General features: G+C 46.1%; 1 protein-coding gene across 1 annotated transcript; it reads left to right on the top strand.

Annotated features, from left to right (window-relative positions):
* The first annotated feature begins 750 nt into the window (after positions 1–750).
* Positions 751–14,758, top strand: LOC135809804 (CREB-binding protein-like). Its single transcript, XM_065323235.1, has 8 exons — positions 751–900; positions 1,211–1,422; positions 7,861–7,962; positions 9,781–10,183; positions 10,537–10,629; positions 11,114–11,216; positions 14,244–14,403; positions 14,563–14,758. Exons 2-7 carry the CDS (start codon positions 1,233–1,235, stop codon positions 14,382–14,384), a joined length of 1,032 nt encoding a protein of 343 aa, XP_065179307.1. The 5' UTR covers positions 751–900; positions 1,211–1,232; the 3' UTR covers positions 14,385–14,403; positions 14,563–14,758.
* The last annotated feature ends 533 nt before the right edge of the window (positions 14,759–15,291 follow it).

Genomic DNA, 15,291 nt, shown 5'->3' with positions numbered 1-15,291 from the left:
TAATGACCTGACGTGTACTGACGATTACTTGCCACGTGCTATAGGTCCTCACATCAGTTTGAAACCCTTTAGAAAGGCAGCGACAATCGACGAAACTAATCATTAGTTTCGTCGATTGTCGATTAGTTTCGTCGATTGTCGCTGCCTTTCTAAAGTGTTTCAAACTGATGTAGTACTTGTGACGATATAAAGACCTGACGTGTCCTGCCGATTACTTGTGAGGATATAATGACCTGACGTGTACTATACTGCCGATTACTTGCCACGTGCTATAGTGTAGACTGTCCATACCATGTGGCTGTGATGACCGATCCTCTAAAACTTAAAGACTTTGATTGTCTGGGACACGTGGTACACACTTGACTGTCTTGTAGTCATTATATTACTACACTCTAAAGTCCAAAGGTGGAGCACTGTTTTCAACAGCTGATCCTCCACCCTGTTTTGTGTAGTCACCACCGGGTACATGTACTAGGTGTAGGCTGGACTGGTGAGCCTGATTGCACACCTACAGTCGCTACGTGGAAGGGATGCGTATTCTGTGCTAATTGCTCACCTCCCCTGCAGGCTGTCTGTTGCCCTGCTTCGTTCCAGTGTCATGTGTCTGCGTGGGGCTCGCCGAGTTTGGCAGCCTCCAATGGATGACTGTGCCTCCCTGGCTGTCGTGGAGGCTAGGGTGTCCCGTTGAGCCTTGGCCCGTGATTGCGCGGACTCTCCACGCTAGCTATATTCCGCCTGCCACTTTCCTCCGCGAATCCCTGCTATTACACGTAGTATAACACGCGACTCTGGGTCGGTGTTGTCACTTTGCTGTGTTCAGGTCGCATTTGCTGGTCGCGTTTTCCTGCTCTGTTGTATTCTCTTGTGCATTGATCCTAGGTCAGACGCAGTGGTGTACAGGTAAGATCACACGTTTGTAGTATTTCCAGTGCATTCATCTCATGAACTACTGTAACTTAGGGCTGCAACGAATATTCTAATAGTATGCCATTGATATTCGTTTAGAAACGCGATGGAAGGAATGCAGTTTTCTCTCCCTCCTTCCTTGCGCTGAAATTTGCCCGTCTGCAGTTTCCTGTTCTCAAAGGTGCTAACTATACACATAGAATATAATTTTGAATGTGTATAGTCTCTTTCTTCCCCCTCTTTTCAATTTGCATTTCTCTTCTGTTGGAATTACACTGGATTGACTTTCAATTTCATGCTACAGCAAACGCAGCACTCCGTTCAAAATGTCTTCTTCAATTTCTCTGGAGAAAATGATCCAAATTAGGGAACATCTCCTCCTCATTGTGCACGCAAAGACGTGCCAGCTTCTTGAGACTGCTGGCAACCGGCCCATCTGCGGGATACCGAACTGCAAGATGATGAAAGACGTCCTCACCCATCTGCGTGTCTGCCAGGCTGGTCTAGCTTGTGAAGGTAAGTGCAAGGTGCAAGTCACGTGAGTAAGCCGAGCATGCGTGAAGTAAAGTGCAACAAAAACAGACAACAAATGGACAAAACTAACGTGTTGTTGACGACCACCCTCACAACCTAATCGTGCATCCAATCTGCTCCTGTTTACAAAAGTTGGGTTTCTTGCTGTGAATATAAACAGCTTCTAAAACATTCAACAATTTCGCCCTGCATGCAGGTGACAAAATAGAAAAAGCAATCATTTGAGTGCACTGCGCGCCATTCAGGATGTTCTAACGGATGACAAGCAATGGACAAATCATACTTCTCAGAACTGACATTTAGAACAACCAGAATGTACAATGGGTAAGTCCGACATCACATGCCATTACCCCATCACTTTCTATTGGCTACCGCCCGACTTCTCATATATATTGGCAGTCTTCTGACGAGCCAGGAGATGTTGAATTAATAATAATAATAATGTGTATGGGCAACGCATTTTAGAGATGTTATTTTGTTCAGAAATGGAGGCTCATGTTAGCATCCTGTCGTCGTGTTGTCGTATTGGAGGAGAGAAATACGCGTCAAGGAGTGGACGGACGAAGTATCGTGTGGCAGATCATACTGAATCCATTTTGGCAATGTTTCATCTCAATGTGGATGAAACCAAATACACCCTGAACATTTTTGCCACACTTGCAAATTGGCCATGGAATGCACTGCTACTGCCAGGGGCCGGGGCCCAAAATTCTCTGGAGCTCCAGAGGTGGATGTACACCGCTCAAAGACTGGGAAGCACACCGTGGGACACACTGTCTGAAATGCAAGCCTTCCAAGCCTGGCAGGAAGTCCAAATGCAAAACACAAACGCAAGACAAACTTGCGGCATGGGAGAAAACGCGGGCCATCGCCCGCAAGCACGAGCACATGCACGCCGCCACCACTGACAGCAGCATCACCAACAAAACTTCGCCCCACCACACCAGTATCTGATTACTGGATAGTTTAGTCCGTTTGTTTTACGAATTCAAAAAAGGCAGACAAAATAACAAAACTAAAAACACGAGAGTCGCATGGACCGAATCTGATGAGCAGCAGCACGTCACACCCATATACCAAGCTTAGTAATAGTAGTAGTATAGTATTTGAAACTCGGGTATTGAGCCAATAATAAAAGTAGAAAGGAAAAGGACATATGGAAACGAGTTAAGAGTAACTCTCCACCACTGTAACTAGATACAGTCAGAAAGTGCAACAACCAGGCACAAAACTGACAGAGTACTGAGACATTCGACGTCCTGACACCTGGCTTCAACACATCTCCGTAGCGCTAACCGACAGCCTTCCAACTTGGAAGGTTCAAGGTTATGGAAAGACCAAAGAGGGGAAGGCAAGCGCAACGAAAACGAGCACAAGCTACAGTCCCAACGTAACAAAGAATGTCGATTGTCACTGGACGATAACGAGACCAGGAGGCAGTAGGGTCTTTCCATAACCTCTCTTTTGCCACTCTATCGTGTGCATGTTGCAAGTGCTCGGGCCGAACAATTCGCCTTTTGTCAGGACATCCATGAACAACTTTGATTTCAAACGGAAGACACGTGCGATGAGGTCGTTTCTGGCATGCGGTGACTGGGCGTCAAAAAGCTCTGCAGCTATCTCGGGCCACTTAGGATTGTATGTGGTGGTAATGAAAAGCTGTGGCCTGCCGCGCTCTCGAACATACGTCATTGCATCTTGAGTCTTTTCTTTCATGTATCGTGGGCCGCCAGTGAAAGTTGCGGGCAAAATGACCGACGTTTGCAGGATTTCCGTCATTGCTGATGGCGTCACGTAAATGAACGTAGTTATCTGCTCGGAGACTGGCCTGATTGAAGCGAATGAAGGATAAACGTTCAGATTCGATCTTCACATACATGTCAACAATGTACTGGTGGAATAACTGAGCACCTCTGAGGATTGTGTTGAAGGAGTCATTGCGGACCATCAGTTTGTACGCGTAGAAGTCACTCGCTGTCACTTTCTTGCTCGTCGGAACACGGGTCTGCGCATTGACCTGCCTATGTAGGAAGTGATAGCCATCTTCGCCATACGGCAGCAGCAAAGGGTATTGCAAGGAATCGTATGACCTGTGTGTGTCCGCTATCCTGTTCACAGACTCGTCTCTCAAACGCAGTACAATGTCCCTCTTTTCATGCGCATCGCCTGCTATCAGAACGGCAACTTCATTGACCGTGGGTGCATTGAAGCGACCAGGGTGTTCACCTTGTGGTGCTTGGTCTGCGCTCAACTTCAGTCACAAGTCTGGGACATTGCCAATATCCAATGCCGTCTTGATGTTGACGATGTGCGGATTGTGCGCATGGAGCATCGCCTGCAGGTCAGCAACAGTGACGTGGTGGAGGTTGTGAATAACTTCGCACCGCCTGCTAGTTTCTCGCTCGCTGTCGCCCATGAAATAAGTTTGCAATAACTTGTGCTCTTCGCCTGCGGGGGGAAGGATTGACCCAAGTCTGTGGTAGATTTGCCCTTTCACCTTGAACGTTGGCATGAAGCCGTCCATGTTCTGCTCATTCGCACCAAATGATGTCATTTGGAATGCACTGTTGTATTTGCGAATGCTCTGGAGGAAGTGCTTGGATTGGGAAGGCCAGAAAGCTGGTTTTTGAGCGGCTGAGGTGGCTCTGCATAGTCTGGAAGATCAATTTTTCCACTTGAGCAACATATACCTGGCGGCTCATTTTTCCACGTTCTGGCCTTGCAATGCTTACACAGGACGTTCATGCCATCTAATGTGATGGACCTGTGAGTGGGATAGTCCAAGTTGCTGTCGTAATGGAAGCCCAGTTTACCCCAGATATCTGGTTTAATGGTCTGTATGTTACGGGTGAAATTACCAGTACGCTCACCTGCTCTAGTAGTGACCATAGGCTGTTCGTGGGGATCTGGCCCTGTGGCGGATGCATTTTCATCGGGGGGGGGGGGGGGTGCTCCCACCCGCTGAGTATTTTGGCTTCTTCGTACCTCCGTGTCCCCTTGCGTCTCGAGTGACCTCGCTCTGGCAACTTGCATACGGCTTTGACTTCCGCGATGGTCTGCCTGCTCAGGTGTCTTATGCAAACGTGCCTCAGCAGTTCGGCGGCAGTCACGGTCTCTACGTTCCAGAGTTCGTTCATGCGTCTCCTGAGATCGTGTCGCAGCAGTTTGTCGACGATTTAGAAGTCTGCGGCGATCAGCCTGTTCTTCAGTTTCCTGTGACCTTGCCCTCTGCATTCGAACCCTGGCTTGTTCGCGTCTGCGGGCAATGGCCTCTTCATCGTCGGACGACGTTATTGATGAGGACCGGCGGCGTCTTTTCCCAGACCGCTGAAGTCCTGGTGCTCAGGGTTGTCCATCACCTGGTGGCGAATGAAGCGGCTCAAAACATGAAAAAGTGCAAAGCGTCGCCTAGGTCAAGTCTTCAAGTTTTTTGTATTTGCAGAGAACGGTTCACGTGGAAAAGGAAGCTGTAGATCTTTTGTATCATTTTTTGGAGATCTTTCTATTTGCAGAGAACGGTTCACGTGGTCCGTGGAAAAGGTAGCTGCACGATGCGCTCTTCACTGCAGATCAGATGCAGAGTGCAGTCAGTGCAGATCTTTTGTATCCTTTTTTTGCAGATGTTTCTATTTGCAGAGAACGGTTCACGTGGTCCGCAGCGCTTGTGCGGCTGCTAGTGCTACCTATGGCCTAGGGTAGGTGGCTACACGATTCGCACGCTTCGCGGCTGCTACTGCTACTCGTACTGATCGTGTCTGCTAGATACACTGTTTACATGTTCGCACGCTTCGCGTGCTCAGCACGTAGTGGTGGCTACACGATTCGCACGCTTCGCGTGCTCAGTGCTTCTGCGGCCGCTAGCTACACTGTTCGCACGCTTCGCGTGCTCAGGGCAGCGCTAGCTGCTCCGCAGCGCTTCTGCGTAACACACAGACAAACACACGTCACAGGTGCCTCTTCTTTATAAGTATAGATGGAGACTGCACCATTCACTGCGCCAGCTCTGGTAGGGTGCCCTTTTCCAGCATCGTCACTGGTCCGTGACATTTTGCAGGCCTCACCATCAAAGATGCTAGGTGATGCTGCTGATCGACTTGCTGGCATGATAGTCACAAGCATGACTAATGAAGGATGGCTGGAAGTCAAAACCAGCTGTAGATGTAGATTCCAGGTATGGTCACAGGACCGTGACAGCCTTTCGATCAGTCTAAGGTGGGGAGACGGGGCTGCAAGCCCAAAGCAGCGGGTATTATAGTGTTCGTCACCAGCTGAGCAAGAGAGCTTGCTGAGAGATTTTGGTAAACCTTCATGACTTTGTTGTAGTGTGGCGATGACAGCAGAATTTGTTCTCTTTATAGCTATTATAAAATTGTTGTCTCCGCGTCGATTAATTACAAGTATTATTTAAACAAACGGCGAGGAGACAATAATTTGATAACCGCAATCAATAAAATTAGCTGAACCGACATTTGTGTACTTTATTCATGCAATGTAAAAAACGGTGGAGACGATGTGTAATAAAACGATTAAAATATGAAGAAATGGTGTAGAGAAAAATATGGATTCAAACAAGTTTTCATACAACACTCATCAGGAATCGTCGTTGTACTAAAGGACACTGAAACAAAATTGAACTATTATAGAAAATCTAAGTTAGAGAAATAACACTAAGAACAACAGCAGTGAAATTTACAAGTGTGAAATTTAACAATCAAAGCGAGAGCAATTACGAATGCGTGTGCTAACAATAGACTTGCAAATGGAAAAATGAACAAACAAGAGAAAGAAAGAAGGAAGGACAAAGGGACACCACATAACAGCTGTACATTTCACCTAGAACATTAAGGTGGCAGACTAGTAGACTACCCAAAAATTCATATTGAGTGCTACGTCAGTTGAAAGAGCATAAATAGCTGCAAATTCTCTGAAAATTGTATCCCGATCTGACCAGCCGTTCAAGAGTTATGGCCGAAAATGTGCCCTTGCAAGGAAAGTATATTTTTGTTGCACGCTGTCATTTGTTGGCAGCACTGTATTTGAATGTGAGCAGACCGTGCGCAACTTGTCGTATTATGGAAACACGCGAAAGTGTGCAGAATTTTGCTCCAAGTCCAAAAAGTCCAAAAAATCACGCATTGGTCGGAGAGCAAAGCCTGCCGCCGTGCAGCAGGACTTTTGCCAGCACCCTCGTGACGTTGCAGATATGCGGCTTGATTATTGTAGTTGACGTTGATTTAGTAACTTTGGCAAGTTTGAGTCGTGTCAAGAAGCTAGGTAGGATTCAGTACTAGGCGGTAGCGGAACGTGAGTGGCAGTCTTTGCTGATTTTTGAGGGTCTCCTGGGTTTGGTGTGCAGCGCTGTGGAAATGGCTTGCTGTGGAGGTCCCAGCACTGGATGTTGTATCAAAGGTGCGACCGCGTAGCACACCCTAAACCTAAAAAAAATCAAAAAATTGACTTGGGTCTGTGGGAGTCGGTGAGAGAACGCCCACTCGTACCGTTGTGACAGATTGCAGGGCCACGTTGAGGGGCCCTACCCCACCACCCATGGCTGCTTCTGGACTTGTTTTAGGTTTGGATCCCGCGGACGGACAGAATAGGCACGAAAATGTGAACAAATTGTAAATGCATTTGTCTGGCTCCTGTGTGGCTCGCACACCGTGGCACTTTGCCGGAATTTTGAGTTTTTCCGGCCTGGAAAGCCTGTCAGTGCGGCGCAAGAACTTTTAAGTCATGTCCAGTATGAACATACTTTCTCATTTTCCATACTTACTTAGGAGACTCCCTTCGATAGGCATCTATTTGCCTCTGGAGGATTCGTGAAATAAAAATCAATCAATCAATCAATCAGAGGGCCAGCATAGTGGCAGGAGTGTGTGGTCAAAATTTCACTCAATTGAATGCCATATGAAATTTATGGGTAGGCTGCTACCTTAACGGACAAGCTTGGCCGCACCATACACGACACGTTACTTGATCAATTTCAACCCAATTATACTATCTTTCTGTGCACACAAATTAGGCTTATACGGACGCTGATAGATAGCTTGTGTTATCACTTTAACTGTAGTTAGGGACCGGCGGATTCTGCTCGAAAAGGTGGCAGATTCTGCAGTACACACAATCATACATGTACATGATTGTCCTGTACACTCGAGGCGATTGGCTTTGTAGTTGCAACTTGCAACTACTTCAAGTAGGTTGCCTCAAGCTTCACGCTTTTCAGCGACCATCAGACAGCGGCATGCCAAATGTGAAATGTGCGAATGCCAAATGCTGCTGTTTGATGATCGCGCAAATGCGTGACACATGAGGTTACAGCTACATGGCCGTTCGTCTCCGTTGTGTGCGTGCTTAGGATTCACAGTATTTTACGTCAGATGTAATGGTCTATCCTGCCCTTCTCGTTACCCCTTTCAGTCGCACACTGCTCATCATCGCGCCCGCTGCTCAAACACTGGTTAATCTGTGGATATCCGGACTGCAATGTCTGTAGTGCAATGCGGCCACTCTATCGACTATGTAAGTCGTTCTTGTGTTACTATCATGTTCATGGGTAGATGATCTCGTCTGATTTTGATAGATGAACTGTATTCTGAATAAAAGGGGTTTTGTCAACTTACGACCGCTCTATTTAGTTTCTATTCACTCTTGGCGCATGGGCTGGATGCAAATTCTTTTATTAGTGATGTCGAAAAAATAAAAAAATAAAAATATCGTTTCGGGCCAGTCACCCATCGTCGAAACAATTTACAAAGGGGGAACCTGGCCTTTTTTAACGAAAACAAGCGAGAGCGTATGTACACCAAGAACAAAACAAACGAAACACACAATAGCCGCGGATGAGTGGATGAATTTGCATGTACAACAGACAAGGAGAAGTGCGCTGAAAGAGAGGGTATGCAGCAGCTCAGCAGCTCCTATGTAGGTTCCCATGTAGGGAGCAACACAGAATTCTCCAAGTATCGCCACAGTCGCACCAACCTCTTCTTTACATTGTTGTCCCCAGCGCGGGCTTGCCAATTAGATGGTTTTTGGAGGCAACAACGTTATGAATGACCAACGGTCCTCAGCGCTTGTTCAGCACCTCCATGAGCGACACTGACTCACGCTGCTATCTGGTGTTCACGAGGTGTTTGTCGTGCCGGAAACGGAGCGTATCTGTAAGTTTGTATCCCTGGTGATGTTTGTGCCTGGACAGCACTATATGAGTGGTGTTCTTCAGGCACAATCTTCGTCAAACTACTCAAGCTCAACTGATGAGGGGTGAATTCCCCGAAACACTGTGTATTGAGCAGGGAGTGGTGCTTTCTTGCAGGTTTGCCGAGTGAACGGTTCGATTGACGTCTCGTGTGCTCTGGATGGCAGTCGTTAGTCAGTCAAGTGAGAATTCAATACTTGGGCCAAAAAACACATCTGTGCTCTCGGTGGTTCCGTGCTGCTGGTGATCATCCTGTGATGTGCTTCGTAGTAGTGTTCCTCGAAAGGGTCTCTTGCGACCCTGAATGTCTCCCTGAATGTCTCACCAACATACCACTTCCGACACAGGGCACACTTCATTATAAATAATGCCGGGGGAATCACACACACTCGCTATCTCTCTCCCCTTTCTCTCTCTCCCTCCTTCTCTCTCTCTCTCTATCTCTCCCCCTCTCGCTCTCTTCCCCCCCCCCTTTCTCTCTCTTTCTCTCTCTCTCTCTCCATCTCTCTCTCTCTCTCTCTCTCTCTCTCTCTACCTATCTTTCTTTCTTTCTATCTATCTACCTCTGTCTATCTCTCCATCTCTCCCCTCTCTCTCACTCTGTCTCCCTCTCTCTCTCTCTCTCTCTCTCTCTCTCTCTCTCTCTCTCTCTCTCTCTCTCTCTCTCTCCCTCTCTCTCTCTCTCTCTCTCTCTCTCTCTCTCTCTTTCGCCTTCCTTCGTTCTTTCCTGTAGCAATGCAATCGGGGCCTTTTCATCTTCTGTCGGATTGGGGACATGTGGAGGGCGATAGTTCTTATACAAGGCCATAATATCTTGCTTTAGCCTTGCTAATCCTGCCTCCTGTTCCACGGACAAATCGTCTGTCTTGTACTGACGCTTACCCTTGTAGACAAGCGGACGAATCGGTTATCTTAGGGTCTTTTAACATATCTTTTTGGCTAGCTCCCGAGTTAGTAACAGTACAGTGGACCCATTACCCTCCGCAACCCGAACATCATTGATTCCATGTTGGTTTCCAGTTTCTTTCACTCCATGGCTGTCATCTTACCCTGGGTAGCAGTAAGTATAGGACCTTTAGCAAGGACTTCCCTTTCCCAATGCCGTGACCTCAACACCGAGCTATATGGGTTTTGTACAGATCATCAGAAGGCCAGGAACTCAACACAGGGCGGCACGATGAATGGAGCTAACCCAGCGACAGCTGCTGCTCTCTCCATGATCAAAGTGGAACCGAGCACGGAAATGCTGCCGCCGCCAGGAAATGTTGTTGGTGCTGGTTCTGGTGCTGCTTCTTCTGGTGCAACGCCTAGCACTAATCTCGGTCTGCAGGATTTTTCAGACATGTACAAAAGTTTGCCGGACTGTGGCATGCTTCCTTCTGGTGGTAACCACATCGGTTCAGCTCCTCGTGGTTCGGGTATACATGGTGGTAATCCTGGCCTGCTACCCAATGCTGCGCTGCCTGTGGGTCAAGTTGGTGCTGGCAATATGCAACAGCCAATTTCTCACCCCATGGCTAACCAAGGCAGCACGCATCAAATGTAAGTTTTCCATTCTTAGCTATGGGACTGTGCGTGTGCACCTGTCTCTACTTCTCAAGTGAACTGAATTTCGTTTCTTTCTGATCCTTCAGAATTGTGCCTCATTGCTATTTGCAGAGGAAGCACTTAACACCAGTGTTATCCTGTTTTGTGCCAAACTCATCCTCTTACTTTGAGCATCGCTGGTTTACCAATTCCGTGTGAGAAGCATAGTAGTATTCTGGGGTTTTTTTCCACCTCATACTTCTATCATGAACACCTTTTAGTGACATGTCCCTGGCGAAGTCGTACTTACTAACAGCTTCGGACAATGTAATGTTTCCTCTGATAATGATGCTTTCGGTTCTTTTTAGGGACAGTTGTTGGCAAGTTTCTCCACCTGTGGCGAATCAACCTTGGCATCAGTATTCTTCCGTTGCTCGTCGCCAGGATACCATTCGCATAGTGTTAGTTCTGTTGTCATTGACAGGTTTTGAGTCTTTTTGGCAAAGCATCCACATGTAGTGTAATACTAGTTGCATTGCCTTGTTATACTGGTCTGGTATCGGGCTCATTCTATTGGACGTTTGCGTTTGTCCACCTGTGGCGAATCAACCTTGGCATGAATGTTATCCCAAGGGTAACCGTTGGGATATCATCCAAAGAGTGTGAGTTCTGTTTTCATTGCCAGGTTTGAGTGTGCTTGGCGGAGCCACCACATCCGTGTTTATACTAGTTACATTGCCCCGTTATACTGGTCTATCAAGCAGCACACGCCGTCATGGGGTGCGTCAACACTGAATACCAGGGGCACTTGTCAACTGCAGAAGGGGTTCTTAGCTAAAGAGGCTTCTTTAGGCATATGTTTTCAACTTTTCATGCCTACCCAATGTCATATTCTGTAAAAGTAACCACAAACTCCTGTCATTTTTTGAAATATTGTCGCTTCAGGTCCCAAATGTTCGCCATGCCTAACTTAGATCATGCGAGCTACCCCATTGGCCAGATTTTCAAGGACATGGAATGCACATACTTCTCTTATGCTACCTGTGAGGTGAGTTGCGACACGTTCTTTCTCAAATTCAACTATTATTTAATTCAAATACATGTAGTTAGGGGAAGCGAGCTGCCAGAAAAGCGAAAACTGCATGGGTTCTAGGTCAGTACGCTGAAAACCATTCTGTGAGTAGCATCAAATTTCATTGCCTTCGACTGGTCGAAAACTACGTCGAGGCTTGGACAATTCTCGACAGACACACTTGGGGCGAATTACTATTTAGGCGATTACCAACTAGGAGAGGGTTTTTTCTCCTCTACACTACAGAGGAGTTCGCCGAATTCTTGTCTTCTTACCAGCTAGTGCCAACATGCACAGTGAAACGTTTATGCAATTCCGAACATGACTCAAAAGTGTTACAAAATGTGCGGTCAGGCCTTCATCAGAATTTACTCCTCTAGGTTGTAAGCAAGATTATGTGCGATGCCCCTCAGGAAGACAACGAGTGGTTGCTCGTCATCATATCTTTGGACTAGGCAAAGCAGTTTCCAGGCACGATCCACAAACCTCTTTTACCGGTAAATTAACACAATGGTTTAAAATGCAATAATTTACACAATGGTTTAAAATGCACTAATATCGACAAACCCCTTTTTCAGGTTGGAGGTGCATGACGCGCGGTCAAGTGTTTCTGACGCTGTGATGCGCTGCGCTCTCAAGTCTTCCGCTTGTGATGATCCTGCAAATGCTAGTATAGCGACAATTCACTGGGCTGGAGAAAACAACGATGCCAGGCTTCTTGTGCGGCCAAGTTAGCTGGCGGAACATTGCATTTCGGGCTTGGTCACAGTCGCGAATTGTCACTGGATCAATTGACCACCTCGAAACGTCACGTGACTAGCCCTTGGCGGATTATGCCGGCTAATATTTGGCATAATCTTGGGATTTCGTCAAAAAATTATGCTCCGGCATAATATATGGATTCCAACGTGTAAGGTCGGCATAATCTTTCGGTTTAGACAAAAATTATGCTTCGGGCATACTACAGCTTTGTCCTCCGGCATAATAATTATATGGATTCCAACGTGTAATGTCGGCATAATCTTTAGGTTTAGACAAAAATTACGCTTAGGGCATAATACAGCTTTGTCAAAAAATTATGCTCCGGCATAATAATTATACGGATTCGAACGTGTAAGGTCGGCATAATCTTTCGGTTTAGACAAAAATTATTATGCTTAGGGCATAATACAGCCTTGTCAGAAAGCCCTGGGGCCGCGTGTGTGTATGCGTGGTTTCTCAATCCTCTATGTACAGCGTGAATACATAGTGGAACCGAGCATATTTCAGCATATTTGTTGGCATAATTGTGGCATAATCAAAAGCATAATTTGACGATTGGCCGAGCATAGTCCGCCAATGGCTACTGGTGACGAAATGGCATGCTCCTAGCTGACCGGATACCAGTTCTCGTGGGGTTGTCAGTATTTTCGTTTTCTGATAGTTCGCTTCAACGTACTGAACCAAGTTAAGTACCCCATTCCTAAGTTTTTAGGAAATTAGAGGTCACATGCCACGTACTGCTCTTTCCAAATTTGAAATTACCCCATTCCTCTTTCAATTAATCATTTTCTTTCACATCTGCCAGTACGTAACAGTAACTGACCGTGGTTGTTCCCATCTATACACATAGTTTGCTGGCTTTGTGGAAAAACAAAGATGAAAAACGTACATCGTGATAGATAATGCTCAGTTTGCTGGGTCTCCTGGGACTCGAAGACGGAGAAAGGTGGAAACGTTCTAGATGTTCAGGAAATATTATTATTATTATTATGTATGAATTTAAACGATCTCTCTCAGAACAAGAACTCTTCCTCTCCTCCATGCGCTCTCACAGCCGACTCACTGCTACCCTCGGTAGCCATTACACACACCAACCAAGGAAGGGTTGCAGGTAGATACTGAAATTCCTCCTTAGATTTTATTGGCCGAATAGTACCGTTCACCATTTGAAATAATCTCTCAGAACACTTCACAAAAGTATTTCCTAGCACTAAAATATGCTGTAGCAATGACACTAGCAATGACAATGTTGTGAAATTTGATTGATTTGATTTTTCTGATTTATACATTTGTAAATTCAACTCGGATGGAGAGCCAAAATATAAAATTAAAAAATTGTGGTCCTCTCTTATAAAATTTTTATACATAATAATTATTATGTATGGATTCAGATGGAGAGCCAATGTTTAATTTATACAAAGAGAAAGACCAATGAACTACAAGTTACGCTATACTGTCCACTAACACCACCAGTTACTAAACAATCAGCTCATGCGATAACATTGCACGACACTGACCGACGGTACTGACGTTCTACAACTAACCTACTTACAGCTCTAGCACATCTTGTAACTTGTGGTGTTAGTGGACAGTATAGCGTAACTTGTAGTTCCTTGGTCTTTCTCTTTGTATAAATTACACCTTGGCTCTCCATCTGAGTCCATTCCTGCACACCTGATGAGCCGTCTTTATCTATACGGCGAAACGATCTTCGTGTGAAACTGCTGCTTATTGTCCATCTAAATTGTCATAGTCGAAGTACCGTGCTGTTTTACTGAGGCGTTCGGTTTTTTCATGATTCTTGTTCGCATAGCTTCCCTTTTATTGATCTTCGCATCTTTTGAGCCACACAAGTTGTGTGGAATGTGGCTTTGCGCTCCTGAATCGTGGTTTGACCGTATTGTCCAATGATATTGCCAGTATCGTCATCGACATGCATGAACATCCGCCAACGTCCCTCACAGCTGAGACTTTCAGCTCGTGCTTATCTTGGTTGCGCTCACCTTCCTCTCCTTATGTTATTTCTATAACTTAGAACCTTCCAAGTTGGAAGGCTGTTGGAGTGCGCATCCAAGATGTGCTAGAGGTATTAGCCAGTTAGTTGTAGAACGTTAGTACCGTCGGTCAGTGTCATGCAGTGTTATCGCATGAGCTGATTGTTTAGTAACTGGTGGTGTTAGTGGACAGTATAGCGTAACTTGTAGTTCCTTGGTCTTTCTCTTTGTCTAAATTATTATGTAGGAGGAGTATATGATGATGTTTCCAGCCATGTTTGATGCTTACCTATTGGTGGAGTGTATGAAACTCCACCACCACCAGCAGCAGCAGCAGCAACAACGAGAACAACAACAGCAGCAGCAGCAAGACCGAGAACAACGGTAGCAGGAAAAAGCAGATGGAGGTATATTTACGATGGCACTGTTATTCTCTACTGTGTGTAGAATGCATGCTGTAGGTCAGTGTTGCAATGTCAGCTAAGTGTTTTGGAGGATCCTGTGCAAAGATAAAGTTGTACGATACTGATCCTCCTGATTCTACCCCTTTTTATTCTTTTCTTCAGCTAACCCCAAAATGGACATTGCAGCAGCAGCGGCAGCAACAAATGATGGCGCAGCATATTGCTGCAGTGCAGCAGCAGCAACAACAATATCACTGCCAGCTTGTTCACCAGCAGCTTCAGCTCTATAGTTCATTCAGAGAAACAATGTTTTTGTTAATAGCCCAATATGTTTATCGCTACCTTGTCCTTTTCTTGGTGTCAGGATTTTTTGTTATGGGTGTGCGTGTGAGTGTGTGAGTGAGAGAGGACGTGTGTGTGTGCTTGCATGTGTGTGTGCGCACGTGTATGTGTATGGGAGAGAGAGATTTAGAGAATGATTGTGTGTGTGTGGGTGCGCGCGTGAGTGTTGGTGTGCCTGTATGTGTATGTGAGAGAAGGAGAGAGTGTGGGTGCGTGAGAGTGTGTGTGCAAGAGTGAGAGAATATTATGTGTGTATGAGTATGTGTGGATTTGGCACTTCCGTCCCCGGCTCTAATCAATTAAATTCATACCAGAACTGCTGCTGCATAGCTCAAGTCTGAAGACTTAGCAACTTACTTCTCGCCTGCAGCTGACTCGGGCACTATTATTCCCCTCAGCATTATTTTCTCACCTCGCCCCCCCCCCCTTATGTTCAGGCTCCTTGTTTTGGAGCCATCATTTGCCTGACGATCCTAATTTTAACATGAAACTCTGAGTTGCCACACAGCTTCAAATCTCTCTCTTAGCTCTTGTGTACAAGGCTCTGCC

Source organism: Sycon ciliatum, chromosome 1 (genome assembly GCF_964019385.1).
Source record: "Sycon ciliatum chromosome 1, ocSycCili1.1, whole genome shotgun sequence".
NCBI classification, from domain to species: domain Eukaryota; kingdom Metazoa; phylum Porifera; class Calcarea; order Leucosolenida; family Sycettidae; genus Sycon; species Sycon ciliatum.
Note: the sequence above shows the minus strand (reverse complement) of the source record. Positions and strands in the feature narration are given on the sequence as shown.

Coding starts and splice junctions, on each gene's coding strand:
- LOC135809804 (XM_065323235.1), top strand. CDS start 1,233: ATGTCTTCTTCAATTTCTCTGGAGAAAATGATCCAAATTAGGGAACAT. Junction 1,423..7,860: donor GGCTGGTCTAGCTTGTGAAG/GTAAGTGCAAGG, acceptor TACCCCTTTCAG/TCGCACACTGCTCATCATCG. Junction 10,630..11,113: donor CAGGATACCATTCGCATAGT/GTTAGTTCTGTT, acceptor TTGTCGCTTCAG/GTCCCAAATGTTCGCCATGC.